The sequence below is a fragment of the Arabidopsis lyrata genome (assembly GCF_000004255.2).
Source record: "Arabidopsis lyrata subsp. lyrata unplaced genomic scaffold ARALYscaffold_4, whole genome shotgun sequence".
In the NCBI taxonomy this organism is placed as follows: domain Eukaryota; kingdom Viridiplantae; phylum Streptophyta; class Magnoliopsida; order Brassicales; family Brassicaceae; genus Arabidopsis; species Arabidopsis lyrata.
Genome location: NW_003302552.1, coordinates 20,408,249 through 20,423,942, shown reverse-complemented (window position 1 = coordinate 20,423,942; position 15,694 = coordinate 20,408,249). Strand labels below are relative to the sequence as shown.

Here is a 15,694-nt window from a genome sequence, read left to right as displayed (position 1 = left end):
CATCCATGACATCTGCCAAAAGCGTAAAAGTAGAAAAGAAGGCTGTTCTACATTTATCTGGTTATTGTATATTATTCATGATTGTTGTTGTTTTGTTAAATTAAAGAGTATATTTTTACGAAGAAATACTATGGAGTATGTTCTTTTAATATACGGAAAGTGCTTATCCTTCAAAAGGAGATTAATCGTACAAATTCACATGCTAAAAAAGGACGATCGTGTCATGCTGAAATAGGGAAATGATGAGACCAATCTCTCCAAATCTAATTTATTCTGAAATACTTTTCTTTTTCCAACAATATTCTATATGATATTAAGTGTGTATAATGCATTTGGATAGTTTTAAATTTGTGTTGATAGATCTAATACGGTCTTAAAACTACATAGGTGATATCCAAATCAAGTACGATTTCACCTAACCTTTCTTGCAAATATTTGCATAATTATTTTGTTAATGTTTATAAATAACCAGGTTGGTAGCTATTTATGGTACAACAAATCCAATAAATGTATGAAAGTTTATTTACGATTAAATGCAAGATATATTTCATAACAAAATTAGCGACGTTTCCAATTATAATCATGTTTGTTAACAAAATACAAAAAAAAAAAAACATTGATAAGTCATAGTATAGAATGAACTACTTTTTTCCAATTATATTATATTAAAATCCAAAATATAGGTAAATATCAATGAAAATAGCTTAAAATAGATAAACTTATGTTATTTTATTTCCTATTGCTATTTATTCATTTAGTTTTGTAATAAATTTTCTAATAGTAATTTATGTTTATGTGAGCTGGATGGTTTTAAACTCCCGTGTATTCCCAAATTTCAAAAAATTTGGGATTAATGTGGATTATTTGGAATAAAAAAAGTGTGGTAAAAAAAGAAAAAGGCAAAAGAAGATTGGTCGGGTGGAAATGGAATCACGACCGGATCTAATTTTTTGGCCTTAAAAATTGACAGACTCTTCTTAAACGTCTTTTCTCAGACCTTTGTCTTCCTCTATCTTCTTCGTCTTCTTCGACCTCGTCGTCTGGTAGTAATTCAATCTCTCTCTACTGTAATAAATCTAAGGGAAAAAAAAAACGTTACGAAAAAGCATTAAAAAGAGAGAGAAACGTAATAAAAAAACACAGCTCAGCTCACAACCTCTTTTCAATTATTCAATTAGCTTTTTTTTTTCTTTCCTTCTCTTCTTCATCTTCCCTCGTCTTCTTTGCCAGTTCTTCTTCTTCACCTTTCGTCGTTTTCTTAGTGCCACCCAAAGATCTTGGTGCAGGTACTTATTTCTACCTCGATCGATTTTGACTAATGGGTTAATGTATGATTCATCTGATTTTCGATTTGATCGTGTTCGTACCTTGCTCTGTTCATGATCTGTTTCCCTCTAATCTGATTTTCTCGATCTGGCTGCGTCCTTGTTCTTCTCAGCTTATATTGTTATTATTTATCGCTTCCTTGTCGGTGCTGGGTCTTCTGAATCACATTTGATCAATTCCTCAAAATCGCAAAAGTTTGATTTTTTTCTATTTCTAAAGGCTGATCGAGCCAAAATTCTGACTCTCTGTAGACTTTGCCTGTTTCTAGCTTTCGAGATTTGATTTAAAGTTTTCTAGATGAATCTCAAATTATAATTACAGAATTGACCAATGCCTTTGCTTTGAGAAACAGCTGAATAACAAATGTTTGAGATCATTCATCTCCAAGTAAATGGGAGGATTTGGTTGATTTATCTTCTCTCTTTTTATTAACTCTGTTCTATATTTGTTTGACTCAACAGGTTCATTGGCGTCTCTAGTATATAAATTTTCACTCACACACACAAAAAAAAAAAAAAAGGATTTGACTGTTATACAAAATGTCTACCAAAGTGCTGGATCCTGCATTTCAAGGAGCTGGCCAGAAACCGTATCCTTTCAGCAAAATAACTACTTTATCATTAGTGTTAGATATCAAAAAGGAGCAATCTAATTATCTTTCCCGAGATTCCTTAATGTTTGGACTGTATTATGAGCTTGTGTTGTGAACCTTAACATTTGTTATTAGAGGGACTGAAATCTGGAGAATCGAGAATTTCGAGGTAGTTCCAGTACCAAAGTCTGAGCATGGAAAGTTCTATATGGGAGATACTTACATTGTCTTGCAGGTTTTAAATTCTTTTCTTTCTTCTGTTTTCTGTGTTCTATAAAATAATTAGTTATGATCTCTTACAAGACAGACAGACTAACTTATGTCTATCTTCCATTTGCGCAGACAACACAGAATAAGGGGGGTGCTTATTTGTTTGATATACATTTCTGGATTGGTAAAGATACAAGCCAGGTACTTATCTCCAAGACTCTTTATTTTGTAACGACTGTTTTTGGAAGAGAAGCAAAGGTGAAACTGTGTTTTGCTAACTTATGGTTTGATGATTTTAGGATGAAGCTGGAACAGCAGCTGTTAAAACAGTGGAACTCGATGCAGTTCTTGGAGGCCGTGCTATCCAACACCGGGAACTTCAGGGTCATGAATCTGACAAGTTCTTGTCTTACTTCAAGCCATGTATAATTCCGCTAGAGGGTGGTGTTGCGTCTGGTTTCAAAACACCTGAAGAAGAAGTGTTTGAGACCCGGTTATATACTTGCAAAGGAAAACGTGCTATCCGTTTGAAGCAGGTTTTAACTATTGTACTCTCTTCGCATTAGAACGGAGTGAACGGTGATTACCAATGTACATTAACTTTTTCTTCTGTTCCTTTTTTTTGTAGGTTCCTTTTGCCCGCTCATCACTGAATCATGATGATGTATTTATCTTGGACACCGAGGAAAAGATCTATCAGTTCAATGGTGCAAATTCAAACATTCAGGAGAGAGCCAAAGCTTTGGAAGTCGTTCAGTATTTAAAAGACAAGTATCATGAAGGAACTTGTGATGTTGCGATTGTTGGTAAGCCAATTGCACCCTCTTCCTCAGTTTCCCGTCAAGTAAAAAGAAATGTGTTTGAATACTTATATATATTCACACTTCCTGGTGTAACAGATGATGGGAAATTAGATACAGAATCAGATTCTGGTGCATTTTGGGTCCTCTTTGGTGGTTTTGCTCCTATCGGAAGGAAAGTTGCCAATGATGATGACATTATCCCGGAGTCAACTCCACCTAAGCTTTATTGGTACTCGTCTTCCCTTTGATTAGACTCCGGTCTGTTAAATTCTAAATTGTCTTCTCGATAGAATTCACGACATCCTAATACCTATATTTTTTGTAGTATCTATTCTAGAGTTATTGATTGATATGTTGTTACTGTTTAATTTTAGCACCACTGATGGTAAGATAGAACCTATTGACGGTGATTTATCCAAATCTATGCTGGAAAACACCAAATGTTACCTCTTGGACTGTGGTGCTGAGGTATTTATCTGGGTTGGCCGTGTCACTCAAGTGGATGAGAGGAAAGCTGCTAGTAATTCTGCTGAGGTAAAGAGTGGAATTCTATTAAAACATTTCTTTGGTCCTTAGAATATCTATCTCAATCATGGCTTCTTACTTTTTACCTTTCATCTCCAGGAATTCCTTGCTAGTGAAAATAGGCCAATTGCAACACGCGTTACTCGTGTTATCCAAGGTTATGAGTCCCATTCTTTCAAGTCTAACTTTGACTCTTGGCCATCAGGCTCGGCCACTCCTGGCAACGAAGAAGGACGAGGAAAAGTCGCTGGTAAAACACCACTGTGAAACTCAAATCTTTATATAAAAACATTAACAGTCTTTTAGCCCTGACTTAATATTGGCACTGCACCATCTCTCTAGCTTTACTGAAGCAACAAGGTGTTGGGCTCAAGGGTATTGCGAAAAGTGCACCAGTGAATGAGGATATTCCACCTCTGCTTGAAGGTGGTGGAAAGTTGGAGGTCTGTTTGTCAATTTGACATGTTATCCCGTTATTTTACACATTTGGCTATGAATGGATCCATTCTGATCTTTCATTATGTCTATGTATCAGGTTTGGTACGTTAATGGTAAAGCCAAGACTCTGTTACCTAAAGAAGATATTGGCAAGCTCTATTCTGGGGACTGCTATTTGGTCCTTTATACCTATCATTCTGGGGAGAGGAAAGACGAATATTTCTTGTGTTGTTGGTTTGGAAAGAAAAGCATTCAGGTAATTTTAATGTAAATCATAACAAAATGTAAATCCTTAGTATACATATTGTATAATTCTCCATTTCAGTTAGTTTCTCTATTTATAACTTTTATATTGGCTATCTTAGTTCCTCGTATTGCCTGATCGTGATTTTAGAACTTTATATTTTCCTTCTGAATATTGAGGGTTACCATGTTGCAAAATGATACTGTTACATGGTTCATATTTGTGAGCTCGCTGCAGTTTTAGGTTTTTAGTATTGTTATGTTAGCTCTATGAACTGATTCTAAAAGTTCTGATTTCTCTATTATCCAGGAGGACCAAGATACAGCAATTCGACTGGCGAATACAATGTCAAACTCTTTAAAAGGAAGACCTGTGCAGGTACAATGTTTAATTTTGTTGAAAACAATGATGAATAGTATTAGAAAGATCGATAAATAATGGGGTCTTCTTGTAGGGGCGTATATACGAGGGTAAAGAGCCTCCACAATTTGTTGCCCTTTTTCAACCTATGGTGGTCCTAAAGGTATTCGTATGCTGTTTACAAGACGAGGATGAAGTTGATTTTAGTCGCAAGAGAATATACAGTGATCAATATGGTTTACATGGACTTTTTAGGGTGGTTTGAGCTCTGGGTACAAAAACAATGTGGGAGAGGGGTCAACAGATGAAACCTACACGCCAGAATCAATTGCACTAATTCAAGTATCTGGAACCGGAGTTCACAATTATAAAGCTGTGCAAGTTGAATTGGTACGTGACCACCTTAGCTTTTTTGCTTTCTAAGTAGTAAAGTTTAGTTTTCTTATTTATGAAATATTGCAAATTGAATAAGGGTGTGTAGTTATTGTTAAGCTTTGTCTTAGAGGCAACTTAGGCGAAACATAATATTCTTTGATTTATTATTTTGACTCGTAATTGTGTTTTTGAATACTTCCATTAGGTGGCAACATCTTTGAACTCTTATGAGTGCTTCCTTCTGCAATCTGGTACTTCCATGTTCCTTTGGCATGGAAATCAAAGTACGCATGAACAGCTAGAACTGGCCACTAAAGTTGCTGAATTCTTGAAGGTTAGTTTCCGATTGGACTGTGCTGTTTTCAGTTTAGTTTAAATCTTTCCAAAGAAGTGCTTTATAGTTTTACACGGAACTCATAGTAGAAATATCTTTTTAAACATATTAATCATCTTCTTTTTTTGCTAAGTCAGCCTGGGAGTACTCTCAAGCATGCCAAAGAAGGAACGGAGAGCTCAACCTTTTGGTTTGCACTTGGGGGAAAACAGAATTTCACCAGCAAGAAGGCTTCCTCTGAGACTATCAGGGATCCTCACTTATTCTCATTTTCTTTCAACAGAGGTGAGAATGTTTAATAGGATAATATTTGTGATTTTTTACTAATATACATTTTGCATTTATCTGAGAAGTTGAGAATGTCCTGTATTCTAACTGTATCATTTTTCTTTTAAATGTGTCTGCCTGGATCCCCGCAGGAAAGTTTCAGGTGAGATATTGGCGAAATTATACAACTTTCTTTAATCGAGAAGTGGGTTTGCATATTTTTAACAATACGCTCTGCAACAGGTTGAGGAGATTTACAACTTCGCTCAAGATGACCTCTTGACTGAGGATATATATTTACTAGACACCCATGCTGAAGTTTTTGTCTGGGTTGGTCAATGTGTGGAGCCCAAGGAAAAGCAAACTGTATTTGAGATTGGCCAAGTAACTATTTCCTTGTCAACATTGCTTCTCATTTCGCCTCTCTCCCCTTTTTTGTACTGTTTGTTCATCGAGACAGTTTATGGGCAGAAATACATAGATCTTGCTGGATCCTTGGAAGGCTTGCATCCTAAAGTCCCACTCTACAAAATCAATGAAGGGAACGAACCATGCTTCTTCACCACTTACTTTTCTTGGGATGCCACTAAAGCTATCGTAAGTTTTCTTGTGGATGAAATATGTTTAGTTTCTTTTTCTTTCAGTGGCTGGCATGAAAATGTGTCTGCTTTCCGTGAAGTGCTAGTTAGGGATTTATTAAAGAGGGATTTAGATAATATAAATAGATAACTCTGAATGTTACCTCATGGATTTTCCTTTACTGTTTCTCTTTCTTTTCTCCTTGAATTTACTTTTCTTCTGCTTTTAACATGGGATATAGGTACAAGGAAACTCATTCCAGAAAAAGGCAGCGTTGTTACTTGGCACTCACCACGTTGTGGAGGTAATACACATTTGCTTTTTCAGTTTGGTTAGGACAATAAAAAACGCTCTTATTACTTTCCGGCTACTTGGGTTCATGATATTTGTCCTTTTTCTGCTGCAGGATAAGTCTAACGGTGGTAACCAAGGACTAAGGCAGAGGGCTGAAGCACTAGCTGCCTTAAATTCTGCATTTAATTCTTCTAGTAACCGGCCTGCCTACTCGGTATATATCTTTACTCTAATTCAATGTTTCTACTATATTCTTTCTGAGATATATAAGTCAAAGAACTGAAGATATTAGCATGTCTTGAGAATTTTGATAAAGAATAATGGCTTTGACTTTAGTTTTCCATAAGTTTCCCAGTAATGGACATTTCAATGACCCTGCTTGTACAAAACCAATCTATGACCATTTAGCTGTTAAACCATCTATCTGGTTGGAAGCTGAACAGATTTTCAGCCTTCTAGTTCAGAGTCCCGTCCTAAATCCAACTAAATTAGAGAGTATAATTCTTTACATGATTCTCAATACAATGACCTAAAAATTTGTTGCAGTCTAGACTAAGCTGCTTGAATATATCAACGGGGTTCATCGTCGTTTGTTTTAGCCAAACCTAATCCATTACAAGGAAAAATAAACTTTTGTATGCTTACCAAGTCGCATCTGATTCTTTGATTAGTGAACTTAGACAGTCATCTATTTTAACTGCAGAGCCAGGACAGATCAAACGAAAGTCACGACGGCCCAAGACAGAGAGCTGAAGCTTTAGCAGCATTGTCATCCGCATTCAATTCTTCTTCGTCATCAACTAAATCGCCTCCACCACCAAGGCCAGTGGGGACGAGTCAGGCTTCACAGAGAGCAGCAGCAGTGGCTGCTCTCTCTCAAGTTCTTGTTGCGGAGAATAAGAAATCACCTGATACCTCTCCTACAAGAAGATCCACTAGCTCCAACCCAGCAGATGACACCCCTCTAAGTAAGTTTTTCTCTTTGATTCCACGTTTTCAAACTTCGATAACACAATTGACTATAACTATCTTCATCCACAGCGGAAGCAAAAGATGAAGAAGAGGCTTCAGAAGTAGCTGGTCATGAAGCCAAGGAAGAAGAGGAAGTCTCACCTGCAACAGATGAAACAGAAGCAAAGGAGGAAACAGAAGAGCAAGGTGATTCTGAAATAGAACCAAGTGGAGCAACTTTCACCTATGAACAGCTGAGAGCTAAATCTGAGAACCCAGTGACTGGAATCGATTTCAAACGCAGAGAGGTGAGTTAGTTAGATAGTTAACTACTAGGAGATGAATCACTTTATCTATTACCTAACTAACTTGCTGTTTCTTATTGTTGTGGTCAATTTACTACAAGGCTTATCTATCGGAGGAAGAGTTCCAAAGTGTGTTTGGGATGGAGAAAGAAGCATTCAACAACTTACCACGTTGGAAACAAGATCTGCTTAAGAAGAAATTGGACTTGTTCTAGAACCTTTTTTATACCACTGGAAAAACATCTCAAACATCCTTCATTGCACAGTCCTGCAATTCAGTTTCTGATCCGATCTTACTATCTTTGGCGGTCGTGTGTTAATAATGGTTTTATTTGGCTCATTTATATTTTTCTCATGGGGGTTGGTTTGGGTTTGATTCTTAGCACAATGAGAGGTTATTTTGTAATGATGATGATGATGATGATGATGATCACCTATTGTAAGGGTAACAAAAATTCTTTGATTTGGATCTTCCATTGTTGTGACTATTTAAGCACATGTCTATTTGTATAATCAGATGCTTCATTGTTTTATGCATTTTTACGAATTATCAGAGGTTTTTATTCGGAACATTTTTGGTGATAATGGGCATATTTTTTATTTATCACCAACCAAACTAGGCCTGGGCGTTCGGATATTCGGGTCGGGTTCGGGTCAGGTTTTTCGGGTTCGGGTTTTTTGGGTTTAGAAAACTAAAACCCGTTCGGGTATTTTAAAACTTCGGGTTCGGGTCGGATTCAGATCGGGTATTTCGGGTTCGGATTCGGGTATACCCGAAGTATCCAAATATTAGAAATTTTGTATCCGATTCTATGCAAAGTATTGAAAAATACTCAAAAAATCTATAAAACCTAAGTATTTTATACCCGAATGTAACCAAAAGTAGTTAAAACACTCGGAAATATCTTAACATCCGAATAATTTAGGCACTTAGGTTATTACAAGTATAAATATTACTAATATATTATCACTATGTACTTATATTTGGGTATGTTCGGGTACTTGTTCGGGTTCGAGTTCGGGTCGGGTTCGGGTTCGGGTTTTCGGGTTGTGAAGTTTAGAACCCGTTCGGGTATTTTAAAACTTCAGGTTCGGATTCGGACCGGGTTTTTTGGGTCGGGTTCGGTTCGGTTCTTCGGGTTCGGGTATTATGCCCAGCCCTAAACCAAACGATGTGTTTTACTCATTATTGACAGCACAAAGATTATAAATCTTTGTGACTATTTAATTTGTGACTATTTGATTTGGATCTTCCATTGTTGTGACTATTTAAGAACATGTCTATTTGTATAATCAGATGCTTCATTGTTTTATGCATTTGTACGAATTATGAGAGGTTTTTATTCGGAACAATTTTGGTGATAATGGGTATATTTTTTATTTATCACAAACCAAACGATGTGTTTTACTCATTATTAACAGCACAAAGATTTATAATCATTGGTAAATAGTATTGAAGTAATTGTTTCTTTCGAGGAGATTTTGACTACTAACGAATGTAAATAGGTTAACCAAATCACCATTTGGATGTCAAACCGTTTCAATAAAAAAAAAAACCAAAATCACAAACAAACCGAACATTAGATCTGAAAACAAAATAACGAAGAACAAGAGAACCATCGAAGAAGAACAAAACCACTAAATCTCAATTCCTAATCGATTTTCTCGCTCATTCCTCACCAAAAGCTGGATCTGCTTAAGATTGTTATCCACCTGAAGAAGATCCGCCGAGGAGAGCTCTGCGAGGAGGTTGTGAGCTGCAACCCTTGCCCTATCATTTGCCTCAAAATTGACTATACGTACTATACATCCCCACATTATATTTGCTTATAATCTTTATTCCTCTCGCATGTAGCTTTGATGACTCCATGGCTCACCGGTCAATTATAAGGCTCTAGCTCTAGCATATATGTAGCTTTGAAATATTTAGAGAGAGATCAGATCAGATTCGATTTTGATTTCAGAAAACTTTGAAAGGCAAATCGTGTGTTAATGATTTTATGTGGGTCAGTCAATTTGTTGTTGGTTTGAAGAATGTATTTTTTGTTTCTTTTCTTCAGTTTTATTTACTTGGCTCATTTATATTTCTCTCATGGGTTGGTTTGGGTTTGATTCTTTATATTTTCTGACAGCACAATGAGGTTTCTGGTAATGATGATGATCATAGATTGTAATGATTGTTTTACCCGAGACAGATTTGTGATTGTGGGCAGCAAAATTCTCTGATTAGTGATCTTCCATCGTTGTGACTATTTAAGAACTAATTTTGTACAATCAGATGCTTCACTATTTTATGAATTATGAGCAGTGGCGAACCTAGAAATGTTTTTTACATGCGTCAAATAATTTAATTAATTAAAAAATTATATATATATATATATATACTATGTTAACTTTTTATTTATTTTTGATGATACATTGTGAAATATAATTTAACAATCTTAAAAAAAAAAAGTCAGAACATGCTTAATATCGCATAATAAAAATATACAAATACTTAAAATCACATCTATAAGTTAAACTATTTATTAATTACTATATCACACTTTTGCATATATATAAACAGGTTTAATGAAATTATTTGGTGCAAACTTTTACAAAAATCTCAATTCTCTACACAAATATAATAGTTTTTATATTTGATGAATATTAATCTGTTTAAACTCTACAACAGGTAAAGATAACAAATAATAATACAAAATCAATTGATACTTCAATAAAAAAGAAACGTATTAAAAAGTTATTTGTAGGAAAAAAAAAACTGTAAACTAAAATTATTTAAAAATGAAATAAGGTTTAAATTAAAAACATCATGGAATAGGTGTCATCGTTACAAACCTCACTATTAAATGGGTCAAACACAAACACATATGCTAAATATTCATTTTCTATAATAGCTAAAGAAAGTTTTTTAAATTTAACCTGTGTCAATTGCACCCCCGCTATAAACTTAGGTCCGCCACTGATTATGAGACGTTTGGTGATAATGGGTATATTTTTAAAAATTTCTAATACTAGTTGCTTTTATTCATCACAAACTATCTGTTTTACTCATAACATCTTATTTAGTAAATGTTCTCTATGCTAAGGTTTAATCATTGTTAAAAATTGATTACCTTTTTTTACGTTTTAACAATTGTTTGTTTTTAGGAGAATTGACGACTAATGTAATTTATATTTTCATTGTTGGTCTAAGCTTCCATTCTTGGTCTAAGCTTCGGATCTGAATTATATCAAGAGCTAGAAAATTACATAAGATTAATATTCAACCCTTAGCACACAAGTTAAAGCAGCAGACGAAGACATGTTAGAGATGCTTCTAGCGGATCCACGACATAAAATAAAAAACAATAATCTTCATACATCTCAAATGAGATGATTTAAATCATGATGAAAATTAATGTTCATCATCATCTTCACCACATAATGTATCCAAAATATCTTTAGCAGAGGACGAGTCTGACCCAATGAGCCGATCTAGCTTATCCTCACTCCACCAACTTGTCGGTTGTAGCTTACGGCGACCATTAGATTTGTGGCCCGACTTGATAGCCGGCAACACATGACAATTACTGTACTTGGACCGCTCACTTTCTTTGGTGATATTTGAATGGTTGGTAGTCTTTGATGGCGCTTTGGTAAAATCTCCAAAAGCTGGTGGTGAATCGAGCCGGTTAGTGGTTCGCGGATTAAACCCCCGCGGATGAATCATTCCTGTTCTTACGATGCCTTGGTGACGACCTTCACTCTTCATGTTTGCTTATTTTGATTTGAGACTTGATGAATTGTTGAATTACTAATGTCTTGTTTATATATTTGTGGAGCTTACCAAATATGTTTGGGGAACAAGAAAATGAGAATAGTCAAACATGCTTGTCCACCAAGAAAATAATACTCCTATATTCTTTGCTAGCCTTTTGTTTTTGTCGGCATTATCTAATGATTGAAAGAAAAATCTGTTCAGACATTGAAAACATTGTCGTTTGCTCTTCCTAATTTTGTCGACTTTTAAGAATTATATGTAAAATGTTATATAGCTTTATATGATTCAAGTAAATTCTAAAAACGGAACAGTAAACCTGAAATTCTAAAATTTTATACTCTATCTAATACATAAAATTTCTACCCTGAAATTTTCAAAGTTTTTTTAGTTTATAGTATCTTAGTTACTAGTAATGTTTTCCTAACCCTATATTAAACTCATGTTTAATCAATAGTTATCAATCTGGGCCTAAATTTTATCACTATTTTATCCTAAGAAAGTGACCTTAGTATCGATAAACAAAGATGGGCCGAAAAATATCGAGGATGGGCTTTAAGATCCGTAGCCGCGAGAGTAATGTTATCTCTTTATCCACCGAAGTCCTTGAACGTTTTGCTTTAATGGCTACCGTTACCAATTTCAAGCTCGTCACTCCGCCGGAATCTTCCCGCGCCGATAAGCCAGGAGCCACGAAGACCTCCGAGGCATTTCAGGAGAAGAAGTCTGTCTCTGTGAACTACGACCGTGGTGAGCATGAGGTCTCGATCCGCGTCGGCGGGCTCAGGAAAGCTGATATTCCGAGACGTTACCGAATTCGGGTTGAGAACGACCGGTTTCAGAAGGATTGGAGTGTGTCGGAGGTGGTGGACCGGCTTATGGCTCTCAATCGTTGGGAAGAAGTTGATGGTGTTCTCAATTCCTGGGTTGGCCGGTTTGCTAGAAAGAATTTTCCGGTTCTTATCAGGGTATGTCTCGATTTTGATTGGTATTATTCACTAATGTTGTGTTGAAATTGAACTTAGTGGAGTTTGAATTTTGGAACTTCGCAGGAGCTTAGTAGAAGAGGGTGCATCGAGCTTTGTGTGAATGTTTTCAAGTGGATGAAGAGTCAGAAGAATTACTGTGCAAGGAATGATATATACAATATGATGATTAGGCTTCATGCTAGGCATAATTGGGTTGATCAAGCTCGTGGTCTCTTCTTTGAAATGCAGAAATGGAGGTATGTGTGAAGTTATTTTTACAGTTTCTTGGATATCAATTGATTGAGAACGTTTTATGCTATGGCTATGTAGCTGCAAACCGGATGCTGAGACGTATGATGCTCTTATCAATGCCCATGGTCGAGCTGGTCAGTGGCGCTGGGCTATGAATCTTATGGATGACATGTTACGTGCAGCTGTGTGTAACTTTGCTTAACTCATGTAAAGATCTTTCACCTCTTATACGGTTTTTTGACCCTTTTCTGGCTTTGCAGATTGCTCCTAGTCGTTCAACCTACAATAATCTGATCAATGCTTGTGGTTCTAGTGGAAACTGGAGACAGGCTCTGGAAGTATGCAAGAAAATGACAGATAACGGAGTTGGACCGGATTTGGTCACTCACAACATTGTGTTGTCAGCATACAAGAGTGGTCGTCAGTATTCAAAGGCGCTATCTTATTTTGAGCTCATGAAGGGAGCTAAAGTTCGTCCCGATACTACAACTTTCAATATCATTATATATTGCCTGTCAAAGCTTGGTCAAAGTAGCCAAGCCCTTGATGTTTTCAATTCCATGAGGGACAAGAGAGCTGAATGTCGACCTGATGTTGTGACATTTACTAGCATCATGCATTTATACTCTGTCAGGGGAGAGATAGAAAACTGCAGAGCTGTGTTTGAAGCAATGCTTGCAGAAGGTCTGAAACCTAATATCGTTTCCTATAATGCCTTAATGGGCGCCTATGCTGTTCATGGAATGAGTGAAAATGCTCTCTCAGTTTTTGGAGATATAAAGCGGAATGGTATTGTCCCAGATGTGGTCTCTTATACAAGCTTGCTCAATTCTTATGGGAGATCACGTCAACCTGGAAAGGCAAAGGAGGTATTTCTCATGATGAGGAAGGAAAGGAGAAAGCCTAACGTTGTTACTTACAATGCACTGATTGATGCTTATGGGTCTAATGGGTTTCTAGCTGAAGCTGTGGAAATCTTCCGGCAGATGGAACAAGACGGCACTAAGCCAAATGTGGTTTCAGTATGCACTCTTTTGGCTGCTTGTAGTAGGTCTAAGAAAAAGGTGAATGTTGAAACTGTACTTTCCGCAGCACAGTCGAGGGGTATCAATCTCAATACGGCAGCCTATAACTCAGCCATTGGAAGCTATATAAATGCTGCAGAACTTGAGAAGGCCATTGCATTGTATCAAACTATGAGAAAAAAGAAAGTCAAAGCTGATTCTGTTACTTTCACTATCCTTATAAGTGGTTCATGTAGGATGTCAAAATACCCTGAAGCAATTAGTTACTTGAAGGAGATGGAAGATCTCAGTATTCCATTGACAAAGGAGGTGTACTCTTCTGTTCTATGTGCTTACAGCAAACAGGCAAGTGCTTAGAGTTTGAGCTCAGAAGAAGACGTGTGTATTTGATAGAATTCTGATTTTCGTATGGTGTGACTGTCACTTTCTTTGTGATAATTTTCCAGGGTCAAGTTACAGAAGCGGAATCCATATTCAACCAGATGAAAATGGCTGGGTGCAAACCTGATGTGATTGCATACACTTCAATGCTCCATGCTTACAATGCTTCAGGTAAATACCATGAGTACAAGGCTGTTAAAGATCGTAACAAAATGTTTTCAGTGGATCTGAATTCGCTTGGAATGATTTTGTGTTGCCAGAAAAGTGGGGAAAGGCTTGTGAACTCTTCCTGGAAATGGAAGCAAATGGAATAGAGCCAGATTCGATTGCTTGTTCAGCTTTGATGAGAGCTTTCAACAAGGGAGGTCAACCGTCAAATGTCTTTGTCCTGATGGATTTAATGCGGGAAAAAGAAGTCCCCTTCACTGGTGCGGTTTTCTTTGAGATTTTTTCCGCTTGTAACACGTAAGTTCTTGTATGTCTATGTAAAACATTACAGTGAATTACTTGCTCGAAATATAGAAAGAGCAATATATCATCCTTCTTCTTTCAACATTGCAGCTTGCAGGAGTGGAAAAGAGCAATCGACCTCATCCAAATGATGGATCCGTATCTACCATCGCTTTCTATCGGGTTAACTAATCAGATGCTGTATCTTTTCGGGAAGAGTGGTAAAGTTGAAGCAATGATGAAGGTGCAACAAACTTTTAGTTTATCTGCTAATTACGCAGTCTCTTTCTTTTCTGCCAAGTTGTTTACAGAAATGAAACAAGAATTTTAACCAAACCATGTTTTACATGCAGCTGTTCTATAAGATTATAGCCTCTGGTGTTGAAATCAACTTCAAGACTTACGCCATATTGTTGGAACATCTTTTAGCTGTTGGAAACTGGAGAAAATACATTGAGGTAATACTTTTTTGCTTTGTCTCCGGCAAAATGATTTTCAATTAACAACAATGATCTATACCAAGCAAGTTCTTGCGGTTCAGAAATAAAATTTGACCTGGTGTCAATGTTTTACAGGTTTTAGAATGGATGAGTGATGCTGGTATTCAACCCTCGAACCAAATGTATCGTGACATTATCTCCTTTGGTGAAAGAAGTGCAGGGATCGAATTCGAGCCTCTAATACGCCAAAAATTGAGTGAGATGAGAGAGGAATACAAAAGAGATTATTCTGTCACATGATTTTCGATTCAGCAAAAGTTTTGTTTGGTGTCTCGCATTTCATTTTTTGTTGGTTGTCCCACAGATTCACTGAGAAACATTGGAGAAGATCTGAGTCCAACTTTTAGACACCAAGGCACATTGTTGTAGTTTCCACTGTATGTATTTTTGGCCCAGTGATAATGTATATGATGTTTGTAACTTGTAATTCCCCTCTATCAAATAATATTAAGTAAGAAAGAAATCATTTGGGTTTTGGAGTATTGAAAATAAATGCTGATTGGTGGCTTGAGTTACATTTTTGAAGTAGCTATATTATATATATGACTTCATATACATATCATATTTTTAATATTTGTGTATATATTTGCCTTTTTTACACACCAACATATTAATAAATTTTGCATAAATGTTATATATATGATTAAAAAATCATAAAACTAATATGAAGAATCAAATGATAAGAAAAAAATTCCGAATTTAAATATTCAGAAAACAATTAAGCTAAGTTTGATAAACAAAAAACAACATCGTGA

At 36.2% G+C, this 15,694-nt stretch overlaps 3 protein-coding genes across 3 annotated transcripts; 2 read left to right on the top strand and 1 right to left on the bottom strand.

Annotated features, from left to right (window-relative positions):
• Positions 1–990: 990 nt before the first annotated feature.
• On the top strand, positions 991–8,153 carry LOC9316018 (villin-2). The gene is made up of 24 exons (XM_021028098.1): positions 991–1,286; positions 1,788–1,915; positions 2,054–2,153; positions 2,261–2,329; positions 2,428–2,664; positions 2,757–2,934; positions 3,028–3,160; positions 3,306–3,465; positions 3,556–3,706; positions 3,799–3,899; positions 3,992–4,150; positions 4,448–4,516; positions 4,593–4,661; positions 4,754–4,888; positions 5,079–5,207; positions 5,345–5,492; positions 5,627–5,637; positions 5,718–5,858; positions 5,946–6,071; positions 6,295–6,357; positions 6,460–6,561; positions 7,051–7,315; positions 7,389–7,606; positions 7,705–8,153. The coding sequence occupies exons 2-24, from the start codon at positions 1,866–1,868 to the stop codon at positions 7,816–7,818; spliced, it is 2,928 nt and encodes a 975-aa protein (XP_020883757.1). The 5' UTR covers positions 991–1,286; positions 1,788–1,865; the 3' UTR covers positions 7,819–8,153.
• Positions 8,154–10,808: 2,655 nt separating this feature from the next.
• On the bottom strand, positions 10,809–11,680 carry LOC9317860. The gene has a single exon (XM_002879904.2). The coding sequence runs from the start codon at positions 11,355–11,357 to the stop codon at positions 11,001–11,003; it is 357 nt and encodes a 118-aa protein (XP_002879950.1). The 5' UTR covers positions 11,358–11,680; the 3' UTR covers positions 10,809–11,000.
• Positions 11,681–11,895: 215 nt separating this feature from the next.
• LOC9317859 (pentatricopeptide repeat-containing protein At2g41720) lies at positions 11,896–15,407 on the top strand. The gene is made up of 10 exons (XM_002881747.2): positions 11,896–12,331; positions 12,416–12,588; positions 12,662–12,767; positions 12,844–13,953; positions 14,055–14,160; positions 14,250–14,454; positions 14,551–14,683; positions 14,793–14,897; positions 15,015–15,135; positions 15,244–15,407. Exons 1-10 carry the CDS (start codon positions 11,912–11,914, stop codon positions 15,306–15,308), a joined length of 2,544 nt encoding a protein of 847 aa, XP_002881793.2. The 5' UTR covers positions 11,896–11,911; the 3' UTR covers positions 15,309–15,407.
• Positions 15,408–15,694: the final 287 nt, after the last annotated feature.